Source organism: Netta rufina, assembly GCF_964035555.1.
Source record: "Netta rufina genome assembly, chromosome: 1".
Classification (NCBI taxonomy): Eukaryota; Metazoa; Chordata; class Aves; order Anseriformes; family Anatidae; genus Netta; species Netta rufina.
The window spans coordinates 118,679,971-118,701,518 of record NC_140123.1 but is presented as its reverse complement, the minus strand read 5'-3'; the positions used below and the strand labels follow the sequence as shown (position 1 = coordinate 118,701,518).

General features: G+C 40.9%; 1 protein-coding gene across 1 annotated transcript; it reads left to right on the top strand.

Annotated features, from left to right (window-relative positions):
* Positions 1-1,005: 1,005 nt before the first annotated feature.
* On the top strand, positions 1,006-20,907 carry TTF2 (transcription termination factor 2). Its single transcript, XM_084286898.1, has 23 exons — positions 1,006-1,040; positions 1,137-1,248; positions 2,084-2,170; positions 2,916-2,982; positions 3,454-4,422; positions 5,133-5,259; positions 6,183-6,383; positions 6,608-6,765; positions 7,813-7,894; positions 8,194-8,307; positions 9,246-9,396; positions 10,052-10,157; positions 11,215-11,405; positions 12,270-12,423; positions 12,724-12,815; positions 13,365-13,447; positions 14,138-14,277; positions 15,049-15,219; positions 15,796-15,854; positions 16,860-17,013; positions 18,599-18,681; positions 19,566-19,640; positions 20,623-20,907. Exons 1-23 carry the CDS (start codon positions 1,013-1,015, stop codon positions 20,762-20,764), a joined length of 3,546 nt encoding a protein of 1,181 aa, XP_084143024.1. The 5' UTR covers positions 1,006-1,012; the 3' UTR covers positions 20,765-20,907.
* Positions 20,908-21,548: the final 641 nt, after the last annotated feature.

The window sequence follows — 21,548 nt, the reverse complement described above, 5'->3', positions numbered from 1 at the left end:
AATGTGCTAATGAGTAAAGTATTGATCCCAGCTCCTTGCTCCTATATTTTTATTTTTTTATTTATTAAAACTTTTAGTATGTTAGATCAATTGGCACTGAGGGGTGCTTGTTCAAAACCCAAATCCCAGTATCTGCCAGGAAATGCCCTGCACTGAGGTCATTATTGCTCTCATTAACGTTACAGTCACGGTTGTTCAGAGTAGTCAGCACTCCTTAGGGTATGCACTTCCCTCAGATGGCTTGAAGTATTTTATCTGCGTCCCATTTATTTCACATTCCTGCATCGAAAAGTTGAGTAAAGGTGTGGGAGTGCAGAAAAAGCACATCGTGTGAGTCTCAGTGGATAGTTGTGGAGTAGAGCTGGTGCTAGGCCATAATGGTTTGTATTTAGGAGTGAGAATTTCCAGGGCACGTGTGTAAGCACAAAATCATCACTAGTGTCGTGTAGAAAGCACATTTTTCACAGAGACACTGAGCCAAACTCAGCCTTCAGGCAGGTCAGTGGGGCTGCAACAGCTTGTGCCATGACTGACTTGGGTTCTCAGCATTCGTTTCACTAATCCAGTATTTAGCATTAATGCTACTATTTTTGCTAACCAGATCATAACCTTTCCATAACTGTTATTGCCAGAGTATAATTTTTTTACTTGTCAGTAGCAAAAGCAGCAGTTACAGAAACGCACACACTCTGTAAAACTGTATTCGCCATCTTAAATACAAAAGAAAAAAAAAATATCTGGTTTCTAATGGACCAACATCTTCGTTTAGACCGCTGTTAACTTAAAACTGCTTTGGGATGTTTTTGTTTAGACGCGTTTCGAACTCGGCGGAAGAGCTGAAGGCCGCCGCCAGCCCCGCCCTCCCCTTCCCGCCCTTCCCCACAGAGCAACGGCTACGCGTGAGGCAGGCGGGGAGCGCCCGCCCCGCCCCTCCCTGGGCGGGCCCTCGGAGGGGGCGCCGCGGGATTGGCTGCTGCGCGCCGCGGGGGCGGGGCGGCGGGGGCGCGCGGCGATGGAGGCAGTTGCCTGCGCGGAGCACGGTGAGCGGCCGTTGGGGGCCGTTGGGGGGCGGTTGGGACCGTTGGGGTGGGCGCCGGCCCCTCACCCGCTGACCGTTCCCCGCTCCCGCCCCGCAGGCTCCCTGTGCTACCTGAAGACCGGCGTCCGCGATGGCCCCAACAAGGGGAAGAGCTTCTACGTGTGCGGGGCGCGGGGCCCGGCCGCCTGCGGCTTCGTCGTCCCGGCGCCGTAGGTGCAGGGCGTTGTGGGGGGGGGGAAGGGGGGAATTTAGGGGTCCCTGCTGGCCGTGGGGTCCTGTCAGTGGGCTGAGTGCCTCATGGCAACAGGCGTTGGGAAAGATAGGCAGGACTCCCATAACAGCACCTCTCCGACTTCCCTCTATCTCCTACAAAGAGAAGTGTGGCTTTTGGAAAAGAGCATCTCATCAAAACCAGATCACGTAGTTAGAAAAAGAGAATTAGTTTCTCTTCCAATTTCATCAACCCTCACGTTTACACATCTCTTTGCATAGATCTGCTTTTAGATAAGTGCTAGTTAAGGGTTTTCATCTGTACCTATGCGTAAGTATGTGTTAGGACAAAGATGATACAGAACAATCAGATTATCACGTAGTATCCCCAGCTGCCCCAGGATTCTTGAGTTTGCAGACTTTTCTGTTGTCAGTAGAGAAAACAGTCTAAAAACTAACCTATCACAGGTTTTTAGATTACATTTCAGATTCTGGCTGCTAGAGTTTGGCAAGTTTCTGATTTGAGACAATGCAGAGAATTCTACCAGCTGGGAGATAACTCCAAGACAGCAGTTTGTTAATATTTCCTGTATAAAAGTGTTGACATTTTCCTTATGTTCTGAAAACAAAGTGAGGAAGAATTAACAGTGGATGACTGGCTTTAGGAAAACACGCACTGTCAGCACTTCTAAACTTGTGTTCTGTTTGCCAAATTGTCTCTGAGTAGACTTTCCAAGTATTTTGTTCCAAGTAATTATTTTAATTGTTGCTCTTCCTTTGTTGGCCCGTGTTGTCTTTTTTCTTCCCCTTTTCTTTTCCTTTTCTCTTTTTTAGTATTCCTGCTTCTTACTGCTTGATCCATGAGGGATACATGGTGGAGCTGCAAGTCCTGGTTCAGCAGCAGGACAGAGATGAGTACCAGTAAGTTCCACAAAGTGGAAACCAAGGTTTGCTGTATAGATTTGAACACTTGGAATTGTACGGTGATGGCTGACCTGCAGAACTGAAAAACTTAGCCCAGTCTAGAGGCCTTTACTTAGTATGCTTCTAAATGTTTGGTATTTTTATTAGTGATGATATTCAATGATACAAGTCTGAGTGATCAGTTAGCGTTTCTTTTTAAAAGTATTGAATATAGCTCTATTGGGATCATCAAAGTTTTGTGATGATTGCATCAAGTTCAGAAGTTGTAATTCAGATAAGGTTCCTCTAGCTGTCCTTGCTGATTGCAGATTTTAAAAATTTCTCCTAAGCCTGTTCCTTGGATGATTTAAAGATGAAGTGGCCCATGTAGTGTAAATATTAAGAATAGCTGTTTTCTCGTGCCTAAAAATCGTGAGATTTTGGAGGTTCTGAACATAGTGCTTTTATTTCAGCAATTTTTTAGCACTACAGCTTCAGCTTTCATTCCAAGATTTGAAACAAAAACAAAACAAAAAGTCCCAAGCCCTAAGAATCTTATTACAAGAATATCATTCTCTGGATTAAGCTTTGTTTTGGAATAAGCAGTGTTCATGATTTTTGCTATGCAGAAGTCTGAAAGTAGAGCACAGATCAAGAGCACAGATCATCTTTGTGATGTTTTCAGTGCAGGCTAATTTTTAAAGAATGCATAGAGTTCCTTTATTGTCCTTCTTGGTTCAAATCTTGCTTTATTCTTTTGTAGGTTGTTTTACCGATGCATTAACAGTAAGTTGAATGGGAAGAAATGGTGTGGAAGTGTCCCATGGCAGGTATGAATGTTTCATTTATATTACGGTATCAGGTTATTTCATCATGACTTCATTCTGTCTACTATAGTCATCTCTGAGATTATGTAATGGGAGAGTTTGTATTTTCTAGCTGAAAAGCGTATTGGCTTGTTGTCCTCCAAATGCAACTTCATGCTGCTAAATTGTGTGAAGTAATCACTGTTATCCGGTATGGGGAAAAACAAACAAGCAAACACCCTTGGGTTGGATTTCTAGCTATAATCTTAAGAATGGTGATGTTGGAACTCGATTCCCAAAAAAAACACAGGAATGGCAAAGGCAGGAGAAAAAGAGCAGTTTTGTTTTCCTTGTAAAGTGTTTATCCTGGTCCTGTTAAAATGATAGGAAAAACGATGTTCACAGAGAACGAAATCTTGCTTAAGATGATTGTGTTGCGTGTATAGTTAGCAGGTTTTAATAATTAATGTTAGAACTTACTTGTGTATATTGCAGGATCCAAAAGCTACCAAAGTGTCCAAAAACTTAGAATCACAGCCCAAAAAAGTACCTTTCTTCAATCCCAGTGGCCAAAGAAATCCATTCAAAGTGATAGACAAGAATTGTGACCAGTCAGCCTGGAAACAAATTAAGCAAGGCAATGGAGAGGAAAGTAAAGGAAAAGGAGTCGACGTGGAGAAAGATAGTGTGGTAGTGTCACATGAAGAAAAGAAGTCAACCTCGGATTCCTCCACAGAGAGAGAACATCTAGAAGGGCTGAAAACTGAGAAGAAACAATCCAAGGGAAATAGTAGCGATCCAGAACTTAAGGAAAGCACAGTGTCTGAATCTAAACTTACACTTTCTGAGGCTTGGAAAGGGAAAAACACTGATCAGGATGAAGTGAAGCATGGAGGAAGTGGTAGGGAATCCAAGAAATCACCTGAATGTGTGGAGAAAGAGCCAAGTGGGAGATCAGAACTCTGTCCAGTAAGTCTTGGAAAGCAAAGTACAAGTACCCAGCTTCCAGAGAAAGAGCATCTCGGAGGGAAAAGTTTAAAAAGCTGTGGGGATAAAGAAACCAGAGAGAAAGAACACATTGGGAAGAATGGAGAGACAAAACCACTGCGTAAAGAAAATGCACTTTCCACAACAGTACCACAAGTAACATCACAACATGCTCTCCTGAAGCAAGGAGGAGAGGCAGCAGCAGCATCTAAGGCACAAATTAGGCCAGGGCTGGAACAACCTGCTGAAGAAGTTCCTGCCAGTCATGAAGTAGTACCTGTTTATTCCTCATCAGGTAAAAACGAACCTGAGAAATCAGTTAAGGCTTTGCAACCAAGAGAGGTTCCTGCAGGAGCATCAGGCAAGAGTATACAGGAGGCATCTTTGCCAGAAGCTGCAGCATTGCTTCACGTGGAAGGACACCAGGATCCCAAGGCTCTTCGCAACCATCTTGAAGTCCAGCTGAGGCAGAAGAAGGTGACACATTGCACCTGTTATTCCTTTCTGTTTTGTTTTGTTTCATTCTGTGTTCAGTGACTTCCCTCATTCATGACAGCAATCAGAATAGAGTATTTCCTCACAACAGAACTGCTGAAATACCTAGTGTTTGGAAGGGCGGGGCAAAGGGAGGGAATTAAGTGTAGGCACATGCTAGTTGTTTTAACCCACTTATGAGATGATTTATGTGTCTGCCTTATACTTAATTTGTGGAAGATGTAAACTGTGCGGCAAGCTTAGCCTTTTTAAGCAATGTGACTATTTGTTTTTCATGAGCTTGCATAGAAAGAGTGATTTAGCCACAAAAGCTCACACTAAGATTAAATAAACTATCTGTCTGTTTGGAAACATGCAAGTAGTTTGGACTTCAGGTGCTTTGGGAGATGTTAAGATTGTCTGAATCTCTTGACTACCTGATCATCCCATTTCATATAGTGGTAGGAGGGAGCCTGCATCCTTTAATCATTAGTATAGTTTAGAAAAGATAAATTTATTTTCTGCTAAAAGACTGTTTAATTGCATTAAATGGTATTTAAAAATTTTGGAGATTGTAGAACTGTATTAAAATATGAATTACTGTGGTATAAGATTAGTGTTTTTAAACTCTTGACTCCTTAATTGTTCTCCTCATGACAGAAAGGTTGGTAAAGCCCATTCAGCTTTTGGATTCTTCTGTTGTTGTTTTGCAGAACACATTAGCTACAGTGAACATCCAAGTACTGCCAGATAAAGGGCAACGGTTATTAAAGCAAGTGCAGGATTTGGAAGCTGCACTGAGTGCTCTTAACATTTCAACAACAGATACTGCTGAAAAAGGTACAGCTTTTTTTTTTTTTTTTTTTTTAACCAGAACTTTGCAAAATGTTTTGTTTCTCTATAGTTTTGAATACTGTGGGGAAAATAGCATGCCTTTATATGTGGTTTGTGACTTGTATAGAGTTTGTTGAGATTCATTGAAGATTAAAAAATGTGTTGTGAAAGAAGGGAAGGAAAATGAATGGAACAACTCAAGCACTTCCTCTGAAGGGTGGTGACTTCCCAAGAGGCTCCTCCCATCATCAGGACTAGTTCTTTTCCCAGTTTTGGCTGCATGACTGAGGCAGGCGTTCCTCTGAGAAATTGTCAGTGAAGTGTTAAATTCCACTTTGTTGCAGTATGGAACCACGCTGCTTGTGCAGAAAGTCTCTTCTGGCTGCTCTGTCTGAGTGTGTAAGTTAGCATATGCAAGATCAGCAATGGCACACTGGAAGTTGCTTTAATGTGATTTCTGAATTCTGTTAACTAGTACCAATTGGTTGGGGCAGAGAGGCGTTGTGTTGAGCTGCCTGCACCATCACCTTAACAGCAGAGTTGCTCTTTGATAACAGAATCTGTTGTGTTGATGAAAAGTCCCAGTTTGACAGCTCTGGAAACTGAAGGCCTTTAGCAAGAAAACAGCCCTTCATGGGCCACCACACAACAAGCAGTCCTCATGCCTTATTCCAGATCTGGTTTTAGGCAAGAGAGACCTTTGCAGGAGGGAGAGAACAGCTCAAGAGTTCTTGGCTCGTTTAGTCTTGGATGTTTTGATTGTTCTTTCTGACCAAATAATTGCCAAGAAAGATGTCTTTAGCAGGAACATTGGGACACTGGAAATGGTGTACACAACTGTCCTAAATGAAAGCCCTACTTTGGGCTGTAATGCAAGGCTCTAAGGTCCATTCTGCAACCTTTTCACCCTGAATTCCTTTCTTCTTAAGGGGAGGATGGTGCGAGCGGTGGCTGCTGTGAGGAACCTGAGGAACCTTTGCCTAACCCGTTTGGCAGACCAGGTGGTACAAAGCTGGTAACGCCACTACCTCTCAGGGATCATAAAGCTGGGACCTCTTCAGGCTTGCACAGTCACCCTGCTGCTGCTGCTGCTTTGGGCTCCAGTGAATATTGTGGCCATGGTTTTGGAAGTAAGTATTGAAAGCCTGTTCATTGAAAAAACACTGGGGAAGACTAAGTCTGACAGAAAACTGCAGCTGGTGGGTATGTGACAGTACTAAACCTTTTTTGTTACTGTGAGCTGCATACAATCCCCTGGGCATACGTAGCCACTGAGATCAGTCTCTGAGATGGTGCATATCCTTGGGAAAGGTAGCTTTGTAAACATCTCACACATAGAACTGTATTTTTTCAGTGAACTGTGGTGTACAGAATCTGTATGGTGGAAGAATGACAGAAGATCGACTCAGGGCCGTACACAGTGCCACAAGTGATGCTATTAATCATCTTCACAAATCTCTAGAATCCTGTCCGACAGAGCAGACAGTAGCTGAAGATCCACCTGGATTGAAGGTGAGTTGTCAAGGATGGAGAATTTTGTGTTGCTGAACTTCGGAGGTGTCTTGTCACCTCCATCTTGAAACATAACCTCAGAGTGATAGCTTAGCACATCCTTTACTTTCATGCTTGAAATTACTTCCCAGTTTTCACCTGCTGGGAGAAAATCTAATTACTTCCCATTCCTGAAGTTGCTGTAGATCACAAATAGCAGTGTTACTACCTCTTGCCATGGTGTCTTCTAAATATTTAGTGCTTGAATGAAGTTGTTTTGCAAAGACAAAGCAATTAATTCACCAACATTTCTATATGATGAGCAGAACAGAGGCAGGTTTCTGTTGAGAAAGAGACTATCTGAGAACCCTGCTATTGTTCCTTTCTCTGATGGGTCTCCCAGTGAGCTATAAAAAAGTGTTTTAGAAGTACTTGTAGACAATCAAGTTTATACAACCCAATGGACTCCAGGGTAGTCAGTTCTGATCTGCCAGAGAGCAGCTCTTGGTCTGTCCAGTGGTGCAGAATCTGTAGCTGGGGTTTTGCACAAGGTACTGGAAGGCACATGCTGCTACAAGGTGGTGTGTGGATGTATGTATGTTGTGTCACTTGTCAGATCCACTTGGGACCTTTTCAGTGCTGGGGAAGGTCATCAGAAGTTGTGTAGTGGTGGCATGTAGTCATGCTTCCTGCCTCTTAAGAGTCTGTAGGGCTTTTAAACTTTGTGAGAAAAGAGGAAGTCTTCTCAATCCCACTGCTTGACAGTGATGCCTGCAGTGAGCATGGCAGGGTTGTGTGGATTTTCCGCCTGAAAAAGCTGCCTTCACTTGCCCTTAGAGTGCTATGAGAGTCTAGGATGGTGTTGTGATTAAAACATTGCCCAGACTGATCTGTGGTACTGCTGATCTCCTGATTCTATTAGGTGTCCCTGTCCACGTGGGAAAAGTAGGCAAACTTCTTTTAGTAGGATTGTAGTAGGACAGTTCAGCTGTGTAATTCGGTATAGAAAGCAGAAGTGTATGAACTTCGCAATATGTTTCCTTCAGATCCACTTTCTCATTCTCTCAGGTTCCGTTGCTGCTGCACCAGAAACAAGCACTTGCATGGCTGCTCTGGAGGGAGAGTCAGAGGCCATGTGGAGGAATTCTGGGTAAGCAACTGAATGGGAAAGTACATTTTGGGAGGCAGATAAGTGACAGCAAAAGTGTGGTAGATAGATTTTGGCCTCAGAATAAGCTATCTATTTTGTAGGCATGCCAAGGAGCTTGCTTTTCTTTGCCTTTTGACTGATTACAGCTATTAACTCATTACTAAATTGTACCCTGATGTACATTTTTGATTCCACAGTTGTCCAGGGCATTTTCTGCTGCAGTAGTTACTTCAGCATAGATGTGAGCTAGGCAGGCTCATTTCTGCAGGTCATCATAACTTCTGTGTCTCTCTTTCCAGCCGATGACATGGGCTTGGGGAAGACTCTAACGATGATTGCTCTGATTCTGGCCCAGAAGCAGCTGAAGACAGAGAAAAGAAACAACAAGCTAGAAGTGTGGCTATCCAAAAATGGTACGCAGTTGTTTCTATCCAAAAATGCATGCATTATGATGTGGTGCCATTTTAGACATTTAAAGCATTACGGGTACAGGTTATATAGGTTAATGATTCCTCAACAAGCTTTATCCATGTTTACTTCCCTTCTGTAGGAAAATTCCATTGGAATTAATGTTTACTGCACTCCCTTGCAAAGCCTTTCTCTTGATCAGTGGTATTTGTTCTTACACTGGGTGTGTAGGATTCTCCAAGTCGTTACTTTCTGTAGTGTGGGCATTTTTCATTGGCTATTTTCCTGAATCCGGTAAAAACTGCATGTACTGTTTTGAAAAAAAGTTGAATGCTTGCATAATTTTCTTAGCATAGATTAATTATTCCTCACCTCCCTGTGATTTCTTTTTTGTTATCCCCGCATAAGGTTGTTTTTCTTGCCTATGGATACAGGAGTTAGAGTTTTTTTTATGAAAGATAGTTAAAACATCAACCTGTCACTGTCTCCATCCTCATGTAATTGTTTGGTCTGCTTTTTCCTGTTTTGCTAAGTTGACTGGCAGTGTGCTTCGTTCTTGTTTTGTTGTTATTGTTTAAACATAGCTCAAAATGATGACACTTCAGTTTTCTAGAACAACAAAAAAGAAGCATTTATTTGGCATTGTATTCTCAGAAAAGATTCAAGTTAGTTCCTGTCTTCTAATCTTTCAGTTTATCCGAATGGCTTGCTCAGATTTATAGTATAACTCTGAGTGGATATTAAATGAAACTTTAGTGTCTAAGCAAAGAGTTTTTTTTTTGTTTTCCTCCCAAAACTAACAGTCCCCAGGAGTGCATAGTGGAGATACCTGCTTCACGTACTGCTCGCAGGAAAATTTTCTTACTTGTTGTAACTATCCAAAATGTCATTTTTGTAGTCTAATGTGAAAACACTAAAACCTGCCTGCAATATTTTCCTCCAGATTCCACTGTTGTCCCTGCACACAGCACTTTAATAATTTGTCCTGCATCCTTGATCCATCACTGGAAGAAAGAGATTGACAGATATGTGGGCTATGGAAAACTGAGGGTCTATTTGTACCATGGGCCAAATCGAGATAAACATGCAGAGGTGTAAGTGCTATACTGTAAACATGACCACGTAAAGTAAAACACTACTTAGCAAGAGACTGTACATCAAGAGTTGAAATTCAGTGGCTGTAGAATGTTGGAAGAACATGAAGATGGAAATGTGGAGGATGTACAATGTCAGGCTGATGTCTGCTCTAAGGATGTATAAAACCTTGATGACCTGTACCAATGCCAGGTGGTTCTGGTGCAGGCTATTGCTGCTCCTGGTAACGCAGCATACATCTGCTGAAACTCATCTCTTTCTTGCAGAGATTAAATAGCAGTTTCTTCCATGCTCATGCTTTGTGGTTATATTTATCAGCTAGATGCGTAGATCTGAAAGCTTTCTATACTGCTTCAGGCCATGCTGAGCAGTGTTTCTAGGTGCTGCATTCTGAGTAGTGTTTACCTCATGTGGTGTGCATTGTATACCACCAACTTCTAACTGTGTTTTTGGGCTTATTGTGTCTACTTCAGTATGCATACAATGAGGACAACCTGTCCTTCCTGCTTGACTTGCTATGAAGTTAAATTTTCTGTAGAACTCTGCATTTAGCTCTCGTAGAGCTATGTAACTCTTAAACCTTGAGCATGCGTCTTGTCTGCTTTGAATTCCTCATTTGTTCTTCCTCCTGATTAGTTCTTTTCCTTTATGCAGGCTCTCTGAATATGATGTTGTTGTCACAACCTACAGCCTTCTTTCCAAGGAGGTTCCCACAAGCAAAGAGGAGGGGGAAGTCCCTGCGCAGGACCATGAACTGGGGGTGAGAAGCTGTGTTGTTGATAAAGGATAGCTTTAACCTTTTTGTTCAGAGGTGGTACATGCCATTATTGTTTGAAGGAGCACCTTATGCTACAGTGAGCAGTAGGCTGGTGAATTTTTTTCCATAAGCATCCTATTGAGGTTGCACAATAAGAACAAAGTGATGAGAGTAAGTGTTACAAAGCTCAGAAAGAAAACAGAACAATCCAAGAAATCTGTTCTGTAGTAATACCGAATGTACTAGTTGAAAGGTATTTAAAAGTAATTTTAAGAGTGCAATGAGGAATCTTGTGCTCTTCCTTTGAGGTGAGACTATGGAGGAACACTAGAATCTGGTGTTCGCTGCTTGAAGCAGCAATGTCCCTTTAAAGTATCAGAAATCTGTCAGACTTGGGTTTCCAGTCTCTTTGAACTGGCTCTGAGGCAACTTGTATGCCTTCTTGAAGGAAAAGAAGTGTACTTGCTTACTGCGAAAGCAATCATGCGACTGCAGAACACCAATTGAACTTGGTTACATGGTATAGAGAAGTTACATGGTATAGAGAATACCTTTATGGGTATTTTTTACCTCCTACCTCTGTGCACAGATCCAGATGTAGTTCTTAAAGCAAACAGTCCTTTGATATCCTGAAACATAAAGGTAACAGCTATAAAACTGTAGAGAGATCCTGTATTTACAAGTACAGGATGTGCCCCAGTAGAATAATTATACGTTTCTTTGTCACAGCCTAGCAAAATACTAGTGATACAGAATGCCTCTTGGGAAGGAAGAGGAGATAACATGTTAAAAGCAAGAAAAATGACAAAAGACTAAAGTTTGCCATCATGAGCTGGCAAAAAAGTTTGCCATCATGAGCTGGCAAACGTATTCTTTGGCTTAGAAGCTTTGGAAAGGTGATTTTTTTGGAAATATCTCTTCTGTTACAATAAGAGCTCAGGTTACTGCTGACTAGTGAAAGGAAAAGGCTTCTTTCTGGAAAAAATACTTGCCTGTGGCTCTTCAGAGAGCCTGGCGAGGTAATTGCTCCAGGTTATAAATAGTCTGCTTTTTCTTACAGAGTGGGTCATCTCCCTGTTCCCCCCTGCTCAGGGTAGAATGGGCTCGAGTCATACTGGATGAAGCTCACAATATTAAAAATCCAAAGGTTCAAACCTCCATAGCTGTGTGCAAGCTGAGAGCCGGTGCCAGATGGGCTGTCACTGGGACACCAATACAGAACAACTTACTGGACGTGTACTCTCTTCTGAGGTGAGGTGACTGTGTGTGAGGCACATGGATGGTGTTCCCATTCCAGTGATTCTTCACTGACAAAGTGCTGAAGTTGTTTCTAAATTTGAGAAGTCTCAGTGATACAAGGGATAGTGAATCGAGTTTTATTACCACTACAGGCACTGGACTGCAAAGGCTGTGGCTGAGGCAGTAAACAAACCTGACCTTGTTTGTTTTGCTGTTGATTGCAGCTATTCTATATAGGATAAAGGGAAAATTACTTCAGATCTCCTGTGTTTCCAAGATGAATAACTACAAAACTTACTTCAATGAAGAGAAGTTTTGTGCAGTAAGCCTCGTTCCTACTAGGGCTGCCAGGAAGGATCTTATTAAAGAGTGTTACACCCTTGGGGCTTTTAAGGAAAGAGTGAAAAACTAGCTTCTCTAAACAAATGATAAACAAGTTAAACTCTATGTTCCCTCATTGCTGGGGGGAAAAGATAATGAAGGGTGTTGGAAAACCAGAGAAAACTTGCATTTGAAATTAATTTTTGTATAGTTGAAATTAATTTTCAAATAAGAGGTACGAGATTTTGAAATATGAATATGCTTTTTGGCAAGTGCCTGTGCTTCTTGATGGCCTTTGTTTGATAGTGATGCTTGAGACATAATGAGCTAAGAGGAAGTGATGGATACAGAACCAGAAAGTTGCTTTAACTGTGCTAATAATGGTAAGACTTTTGAGCAAAAGCTTAGCTGTCATTGACCTGGAAGTGTTTTACTACTCCTAGCTGAATTGAGGATGGTTTGTTTTGAAAAGCAAAGAATTTGGTTCTGGTCACTCAGGAGAAAGCAAAGAACTTTTCTTTCGTTGGTATGATGTTTCCTTACCTCCTGTTGTAGGTTTCTACGTTGCTCTCCCTTTGATGAATACAAGGTGTGGAAGTACCAGGTAGATAACAACACTAAGAAGGGAGGAGATAGGCTAAGCCTCTTAACCAGGACCCTGCTATTACGGAGAACTAAAGACCAGCTGGATTCAGCTGGAAAGCCCTTGGTAAGAACTAGACAATCATCCCATCATTTTCCTTGCAGTAGCCAGTTAGTCCTTTACATGAATAAGTTTGTTAATGGATGGGGTTTCCTGTCTTTTGCAGCCTCTTGAGCAGGAGAAGTAAATGCCTGTGGATATGTATGTCAAGTCATAATTACGTTAGTATGAATAACTTTGAACGTAGCTGATTTCTCATTAAAGACTTTGAAAACAATGTTATATGTTGTATTGAACACTGGTGTTTGTTATGCCATGTAAGATTTTTGCACTCAGTACAATTGATACTGTGTATTTTTACTTCAGGTATCTCTGCCACAGCGTAGTATGCAGTTGCATCGGTTAAAACTTTCAGCAGATGAGCAGTCTGTGTACAATGTGCTTTTTGCAAGATCCAGGTATGAATATGAGAAGAGTTGAGGTATTTTGTTTCTGTTTCTTAAAAAATTAGAAAGGTAAAGCTGCTCTAGGTGAGAAGACCTTTTGAACAAAGGTTATTTTTTTCCGTTCTGACTATCAAACATAGAATCGTGGAATGATTTGGGTTGGAAGGGACCTTAAAAAAAAACATCTAGTTGCAACCCCCTTGCCATGGGCAGGGACACCTCCCACCAGCACAGGTTGCCCAAAGCCCCATCCAGCCTGGCCTTGAGCACCTCCAGGGATGGGGCATCCACAGCTGCTCTGGTCCCTGGCTTCTACTATACTCTGGGTATTATGATAATCAGACTTACTTCTCTTAAGTTTTCCAACGTGGATCTTTCCTTTGATCTTACTAAACAGAACTCACTGTGACTTGAGGAATGTAGGTTAATGGAGTAAGAGAAACATATTAAATGATTAATGGAACTTTCCTTACTTTAATGCATCATCAGCTTGCTTGTTAAGTTCAAGTTCCTCTTACCTTTTTTCTTCCTGTAAATCCCAGTCTTTGCCTTTTTTTTCAGGTCAACACTGCAGTCCTACCTAAAGAGACAAGAGCAGAAACAAGAGGGCAGAGAGTATGCTGGGGGTAACCCATTTGACAAAGGTTTGTGCATACCCTACCTTGAAAACATTTGCAGAAGTGACTCTAAGTGACTCAGTTAAGGAGGAGGACCAGACCTGGCCATGTGGGGTCAGAAATTAGAAATTGTTTGGCAAATGTTTTGCTGTTTCCTTGATGTTAGGAAGAATTCTGCCATGGTGATTTTGGGTTTGAAGTGTTGAAGTTATACCTGTGAAACTTCCTTCTGCTTAATGTTTTGGGAGCTCCTGTTTAAGTTTTGAGGGATCTGAGTCTGCCAGTCTGTCCATTTGCTGTGGGTACTAAAAGAAGCTATGGTTGATTCAAGGGATGCCAAAAAGATTATTAAAGTTTGTCCATAATGGTACATAGTGACTGAAGACAGACTGAATCAGCATTCCGAAGGTAGGCTCCCACTTTTGTGGTTCTGGGAAAACCTCTTAGCCTCCCTGGGTCCCCTTCTGAAGTAGAGGTGTAATTGCTCAGAGAAGAGGTGTCAGTATTAGCATAAGGTATATGATACTTTGATTTTTGGTGGGGTTTGTGTTTGTTTTTGTTTTTTTTTTAAGTGGGGTCTGATGGGTTCCTGTGTTAAATCAAGTATTAGCTTGCCTGTTGCTTCTTCTTTTTTATTGATGAAACTCTTGCTGGGGGTGGCTGGGCAGTGCTTGGAAATATCTCCAAGAGCTCTTAATATTCTCCTTTCCTTGGCAGTTGCACAAGACTTTGGGGGCAGTCAAAAGGAATTCCTAGCAAGTTCACAGAGTGCCTCCCAAGTTTCAAGTACTGTCCACGTCTTGTCCATGCTGTTGAGGCTCCGTCAGTGCTGCTGCCACCTCTCCTTACTGAAAGTGGTAATTGTATTGTATTGTAGTAGATGCGGTGTGGAGGGGGTTATTTAAGTGTTTGTAGAAGTTAACGGACTTTTTAACACTACTGGATCATTTATCTACGGGTGTGTGAACTGAGGCATTTTATAGCCCAAAAGGTTTGTAGATGGATATACACTCTACTGAAGGGTTCCCCAGAGTGACCTGCGTGGAAAGCTCTGGAAACAGCTTTATTTCAGATCAAATAATACATAAATAGAATTTTAATGGCAAAGAACTTAAAAAAGGAAAAGTCTTGATCTTAATCTTGTCTTGAAATGTGCACAAGTCCACAAGTACAGCCTAGCTCAACGGCTTGTGTGTGCTTGAGCTCTGTAAGTGCTTTGTCTGAAGTTGCCTTGCATTAAGTAGACTAATTGTTTGGGAGTTTGTTTCTCTATCATATAAAGCGGATGTAGAATAAGTTCAGCTACTAAGGAAACAAGCAAAGATTTATCCCCTAATGTCTTTTAATCACACAAATGTTGAATAAAATGGGGTGATTCTGAGGAGACCGTATAACAGAAAATGGGTGTAGGCTTTCCCTACAAAGCCTCTGTTTGAGCCAGAGTATGAGGATAAAGGGACTGTTGGTCTGACCAAGTAGTGTTTATTAATGGTTCTGCCTTCATATTGCCTAGCATATCTTCTTTTGAACCTACTGACCTCAGCAGACACTGCAGATACCCTAGATCAGTACTGAATTCGATCTCAGGCTTAGCTGTCATCCTTATTATGTTGCTTTTTTTCCTGCAGGCTCTGGACCAAGCTAATTTGACCAGTGAGGGCCTTTCCCTCTCCATTGAGGAGCAACTTAGTGCTTTGACCCTGTCTGAGCTCCAGAATCCTGATTCCAAGTCAACAGTTTACCTCAATGGCACATCTTTTAAAACAGATCTTTTTGAAATTACCAGGGAGAGCACCAAGGTATTATTCTGGTTTTCTGACCTCCCTTGAGAAGCTTGATTTCAGCACTTTTCCTTTTCAGTTGTTAATGAAATGTCACACCATGCCAGTTGCAGATTGGGCTAAGTTGGCAGTTTAGGTGGAATCAGAAATTTGATGGGTGCTTACAAAGCTGTGAGAACCTGACTGTGCTGACATAACATCAATGAAAATTATAGAATCATTAAGGTTGGAAAAGACCTCCAAAATCATCTAGTCCAACTGGAAATCTTGAACACTGACTTGTTCCACAGAAGTTTAGAAAGTCATGCGTGTGAGAGTGTGGTGCTTGTGAAAAGCTAAAGAAAATGGAATGTCAACAGCTGGAGAAGTGGAGGTAACTTGGCTTCTCATGGAAAGATTGTACTCTGTAAAACATGACTGTATGACTTGATTTCTTAGTAACAGCTGGTAAAGTATCTTGAAAGTCTGAGCACAAAAGTTTTAGTTGAAGAGTTACCTTGAGTACTTTCTGTTTATCACTTTCTGTTTCAGTGAAGAATAGCCAAGCATGAGCTGGGTTATGATAGCAAGCAGACTGACTTCTTTTTCTTGCAGATAGCTCACCTCTTGGCTGAACTGAAAACTGTTCGGAGTCACTCGGAATCTCAGAAAAGGTTAGCATACATGCACTTTTATTTAGCCTTAGTAATTGAGAGAAGTATATCTTTTGACAGTGTTAGAAACAGTTCAAAACAACTGAATACAAAATTCCAGAACAATGAAATGGTGACAGTACTGCAGTACTTAAAAGCTGATTGTGAGAAAAATCTAAGAACAAGTAAGAGGGCAGGTTGAGAAGTAGATTAACATAAATATAGGGGAGTATGTGAGGAATTTCAGGCTTTGGGGCCCAAGAGGACTCACCAAAACCAGAATTTGGAAGGACTTGGTCATGCTGAGCAATGTTTGTCCTCAATGCTGTCCTACTGCTCCACTGCCCCCAGAAAAAAATGTAGAATAAAGTAGTGGTTGGAACCATTGATTAAGGACTTAAGTATTGCTGAAAGCCTACAGTTCTCACTTGTTTAAGTTCTCTTTGTATTCCTTTTGCTTCATGCCAGACTGCACTGTGGCAGGTGTTTCTGCTTGTTTTTGTTAAACAGTGTAGAAGGCTCTTAGAGGTATGTGGTTGGAAAGTAGTTACAGCTGTGCCATTGTTGGGTGGGGAGGGTAAAGTCTCTTCCAAAAAGCATCCCTACCATAAGATTGGGAACACCAACAGTAATTTGGTTCCCTAACAAAAAGTTACTGAACAAGTTACTACCTTCCAAACTGCTTATTGAAAGGATGTGAGGAGTGTGAGAATTCAGGAAATCCAAGTTTGGTGTTCCTGCTGATTCATTTTGTGGAAAACAATACAACTGGAGATTGATGGGTGGCAACACAAAATCCAAAAATAGTGGTGAAAGTTGACAGACTTACCTTGTCTCAAGGTTGTAGGTTATTAGCCTTTCGACAGCAGGTTGTATCACTATACCAAGAGGTGAGTAATTCTGAATTGTGAAGGAATTTCTGTGCCCATTTTGCAACGGGGAGGGGGACCTCTGGGGTGAGACACTGCAGTAAGCAAACTGTTAATTCACACTAAGCTTGTTCTAAACTCCCTGTTCTGTCTCCAGTGTTGTTGTGTCTCAGTGGACGAGCATGTTGAAAGTTGTGGCTGTGCACCTCCAGCATTTAGGGCTGAAGTATGCAATCCTAGATGGTTCTGTCAATCCTAAACAGAGAATGGATGTGGTAGAAGAGTTCAATAACAATCCCAAGGGGCCTCAGGTAAGGAATTGAGGCAGCAAAACATTTACTAGCAGTTGTGATAACTGACTTCATAATTTCATTTACCGGAACAACTTTCATTTGGATATCTAGTGGAGATCAACAGGGAAAGGTGGGTAGCTGTAAAAACAGGTGTATACCTTAAAATGACCAGGAGCAACTGTGACAAGCTCTTTTTGATGTTAAGTGTTCTGTACTGAGATCATTTGGCTTCAAACCTGGTACAAGGGTTGTCCAAATCTTCCATGTTTTTCAAAAGATATTTTTGCTACAGAGAGTAATGTGTAAGGTATGAGGCCGATTAGCTCCACTCAGAGCAGGTTGGTTGTTTCCAACTCATGTCACTGCATTGGAAGTGCAACTGGAGTGCAACTCTTTCTTTAGTTCCCCTGCCTGCCAAGGAACCTCTAAGGCTTTCTTGCTGTTTTTCAGCACATCAGGTATCTTTGGCCAGGCTGTAATCTTTTTGAGAAGAGAGGATGGCAGTTGAATCTGTGAATGAAGACAAATTGACAACAAGAGCATATCTCACCCTTATATAAGGATAGGAAGATTGGGATTGGGGTGGGAGATAGGTCATACTTTCCAAATAAGGTGACCTCACTGAAATTTCTTCCACCTTTGAGTACTTTTTTTAAATTTATTTTTTAAATACTGATGACCTACAGTGTTTTGGCTCTTCTTGAAAATAGTTTCTAGTCTGGAACTTTGGCCAAGAAAATGAAACTTGCCAAATGACTGAAGAAGTTTGAACTCAAATTCATTTTTCATAATGATACACCTTCATTTGAGCACTGACATCCCTGTGATCTAGGCAGGACAGGCTGTCTTCTTTGAGGATGGATTTGTGACTGAAAGGGGGAGTATATTGTGCATTAGCTTATTTTCTTCTCTGGATATCTTAAACAAGCTGCTATCCACAAAACAGATCTTTCTCTATTTCTAGCTTTAAACTTAAACGAAGGAAGATTTCTATAAGCTATATGAATAGCTGAGTCCTTAAACAACACCAGCATTTGAACATACTATGAAATTGAGCAATAAATGTATATTGCAGATGTCTCTGTCCTTAACTGATATATTTTTTTTTTTTTCCTGCTGAACTACAATCTTCTGCCATAATACCTTTCCTCTCTGGCTACTCGTCTTTCTCTGGTACTGTGTTATGTGACATCAAAGGTAAATGAGCAGCAGGCCATTTCAGTCCAATTGACTGTGTTTAAGAAACTGTGATTCTTAATTGACAGCTGGTGCTACTTGGTGCCATTGTTGGCAAGAGGGTGTCATCAGAGCACCTGGTCATTTAAGTAGGGCATGGAGAGAAAATGAACTTACCAGTCCTTACTCTAGACTGTGAAAATGTTTCTGGATAATACATGTGGAAGGGTAGAGGCTAGCTTCTCTTAGAACCGTAACTTCATTGTCCAGGCATCTGTGTCTCCTCAAGTATCATCTGGCTAACTTCCAAATGTGTAATAAAAGTACACATAAATATGATAAACAGATCCTTTGGTCTGATCTTTAATTCAAATTAATGTGACATAAGACAGGCTTCTTAAATTAACTCTATTTTTGTCCTTTGAAGGTAATGTTGGTCTCGCTGCTGGCCGGAGGTGTTGGCTTGAACTTGACAGGAGGAAACCACCTTTTTCTCCTTGACATGCATTGGTAAAGAGAAATAAAATTTCCATCTCTGAAGAACTATGTAGGTTGTGCTTTCTTCCTCACAACGTGTATTGTGACTTCTGATGTAACTGAGTAGGTTAAGTGTTTAGCTGAGAGTAAGGGCTAATGATTACTTGTAGAAAAGTGTTTTCACTGTAGCCTTACAAAATACTCTTGTCAGATCAAGGGGGACTTAGAAGTCCCTGGCTTAATTTCATGCACTAATAAAAAAAAAAAAATAAAAAAAAAAAAGTACAGTAATGCCTACAGGGTATTTGTGTTGAAACAAATAGATTGTGTTGAAAATGGTTGGTAATCAGGCATAGCTAGTGTACCTTGGGGTTTTACAGGGCTATGAAAATAGCGCATATAAACTCCCAATACTTATGCTGTCTCAGTGGCCAGAATTGCATGTTGTTTTTTTTTTTCTTTTTCAATTCCTGTTACATATGAGAACCTCCAAAGCGAAGTTATGTCCTTCAATACACAAACTGGACACTTGAGTAGCAGCATTAAGAAGATATTTCTACAATATGGAAGTTATTCTCTGTAACTGCCTACCTGCTTCACTCTCCTCTTTCCCCACCAGCTACTTGGCTTTCTGGCAGCGTTAATTATTGGTCAGAAATACAAGTCTGTACGGAACAGTAGTCTAATTTATATAGATGATTTTGTCTGTTTTAGCAGATTACTACTCAAGGCAAGGGAAATATGGTCGGGGTATATTGGTGATCAAGCTAGTAAATCTGAGGTAGTTTGTAGTTCTACAGAGGAAGAAAACAGTATGTTCTGGAGGTAGGCGAATGAGATGAGCACAAAGGTATTGATATTTCAGTTGGTCCTGAACATAGCCTAGGGGCTTATGTGAGCTGTTTCTTCTCTTGTAGGAATCCTGCTCTGGAGGACCAGGCATGTGACCGCATTTACCGAGTGGGGCAGAAGAAGGATGTTGTGATACACAGGTCAGGACTTCCCTTAGCAGTAAATGAAACTATGGCTGCTTGTGTATTTATCTTGTCTCGCTTTAGTTTGTGAAATGACCTTCGTCTGGGCCTTGTTTCCTTACCTGAGGCTAGGCACAACGTCTAATAGTGGGATTGTGGGTTGAGTGCCAATACAGAAAGAGGCATGTTTCTTCTGGCTATTAAATGTCAAACTTCTTGGTCTTAGTAGTTAATAGTGCTAAATAATAATAATAATAATAAAAAAAAAAGAGTTTGGGGCAGAAATGGTCTTGCATTTCTTTTGCTTAGGAATATTCACATCTTTTTCCCTACCTTCCCTGAGTATATCTGTCTTGGAGAATGAAGCGTAGTAATTTAGAGCTGCCCAGGGTTGGGATGACTAAGCATTGTAGAATGGTTGGGAATCTCATGGTGATAAGCACTTTTGAGTGCTTACTGACTTTTTTTCATTGTCATTCCAGAGATAGCCACCATGGTGCCCTAGCCTGGACCTTTCAAATAGAAATAATGTAAAAATATAGAGTATTTGTCGCAAATGGCAAGGTTGGCCTTTAGAAAAAAACATCTGTAACGTTAAATACGGAAAAGTTAGCATAGCTACTCTAAATTCACAAATTGAAAGCACCTGAAATCCAAGATAGCAATTTGTGTTTAACAATGAAAGTAACAATACTTTTTTTTAGTATAATAGGTGAAATCTGTTATCTAACAGTCGTTATAGGAATTTATCATGAAATTACTGTTGCTTTAGACAGTCAGAGTTGAGGCCTAAAGAGCATCAGACTTTTATTTGAAATGTGGTAATATCTGTGTGTGAGAACAGTTATTTTCATTGGTCAGGTATATTTTGTCAGTCACGGAATAGACTGTTAATATTTAAGTGAGGCAAACCTTTGGAAATTCACTTGGAAAACCGTCAGTGTTATATAAACTGTGACTTCTTCCTAGCAGTTGAGGTGATAAGGCTTTGTATTTCCAGGTTTGTCTGTGAAGGAACAGTAGAAGAAAAGATCATGCAACTCCAGACCAGGAAGAAGGGGCTTGCTCAGCAGGTGCTGTCAGGCAAAGGGGAAACCTCGAAGCTCACCCTGGCTGACCTCAAAACTCTCTTTGGCATCTAAATATCCTCTACAATAGAAATGGAAAGTGATTTTATACTTACAAATAACTGAGCAGACTTCAGCAAAGGGCTGCTGTTTCAAGGTGGTCATTTATTTTAAACAAATAATACATTTTGCAGTTTTGTAACTGTTCAGGACAAAAAGGTTACCAATATTAGGAATTTGTTTAATACAAAACAAAATAAATGGTGTATCCAAAAGCCAATAAAGTTATTAATTAAGCTATTGTTTAAACCACTTTTGAGTAAATACCTAAAACAGATATTTGCTTGTTTCTTGTATTTCTATGTATGTTTTTTAGTTAGAAACCTTTCTTTCCTCTTCAGGACAGGACAAAGAGACGTAAGGGAAACAAGAACAAGAGAGACAAGTGTGAGGTAGGCAAGATCAGAGGCTGGATGAGAAAGTTGGGTTGGCAGGAGGGAAGCAGGAAATTTTTGTTGAGCACACTGATAAAGAGAAGATGATAGAAACTTTAGAATATGTTAGTAACAAAAGGAAAAGGGTGTACAGGATTTTTTTTTTATTTTTATTTTTTGCTTCTCAGGAGTACTTTATATCCCAAGTGAAGATTCTGTAACCTGTTTAAAAGTTCTTCAAGCAGAGAAGCAAATTTCTGCTATGTTCCTGTGAAACAGAGTAACCTGAATTCCTTATTTTTTTCTCCAATGGTTAAATAGCATAAGGTTTCCTCAGTGCAAACATTTCAACATGGACTTACTCTTTCTTAAAAGATGCTCCCATTCTTTTTAGTTGAAATTTTTTTTTTTTAAGAGTTGAATTG

Bases quoted from the DNA above. Each gene is read 5' to 3' on its own strand.
- TTF2 (XM_084286898.1), top strand. From the start codon at position 1,013: ATGGAGGCAGTTGCCTGCGCGGAGCACG. The intron at 18,682-19,565 runs GTAAAGAGAAAT...CTTCTCTTGTAG, and splicing joins TTTCTCCTTGACATGCATTG to GAATCCTGCTCTGGAGGACC. The intron at 19,641-20,622 runs GTCAGGACTTCC...TTGTATTTCCAG, and splicing joins AAGGATGTTGTGATACACAG to GTTTGTCTGTGAAGGAACAG.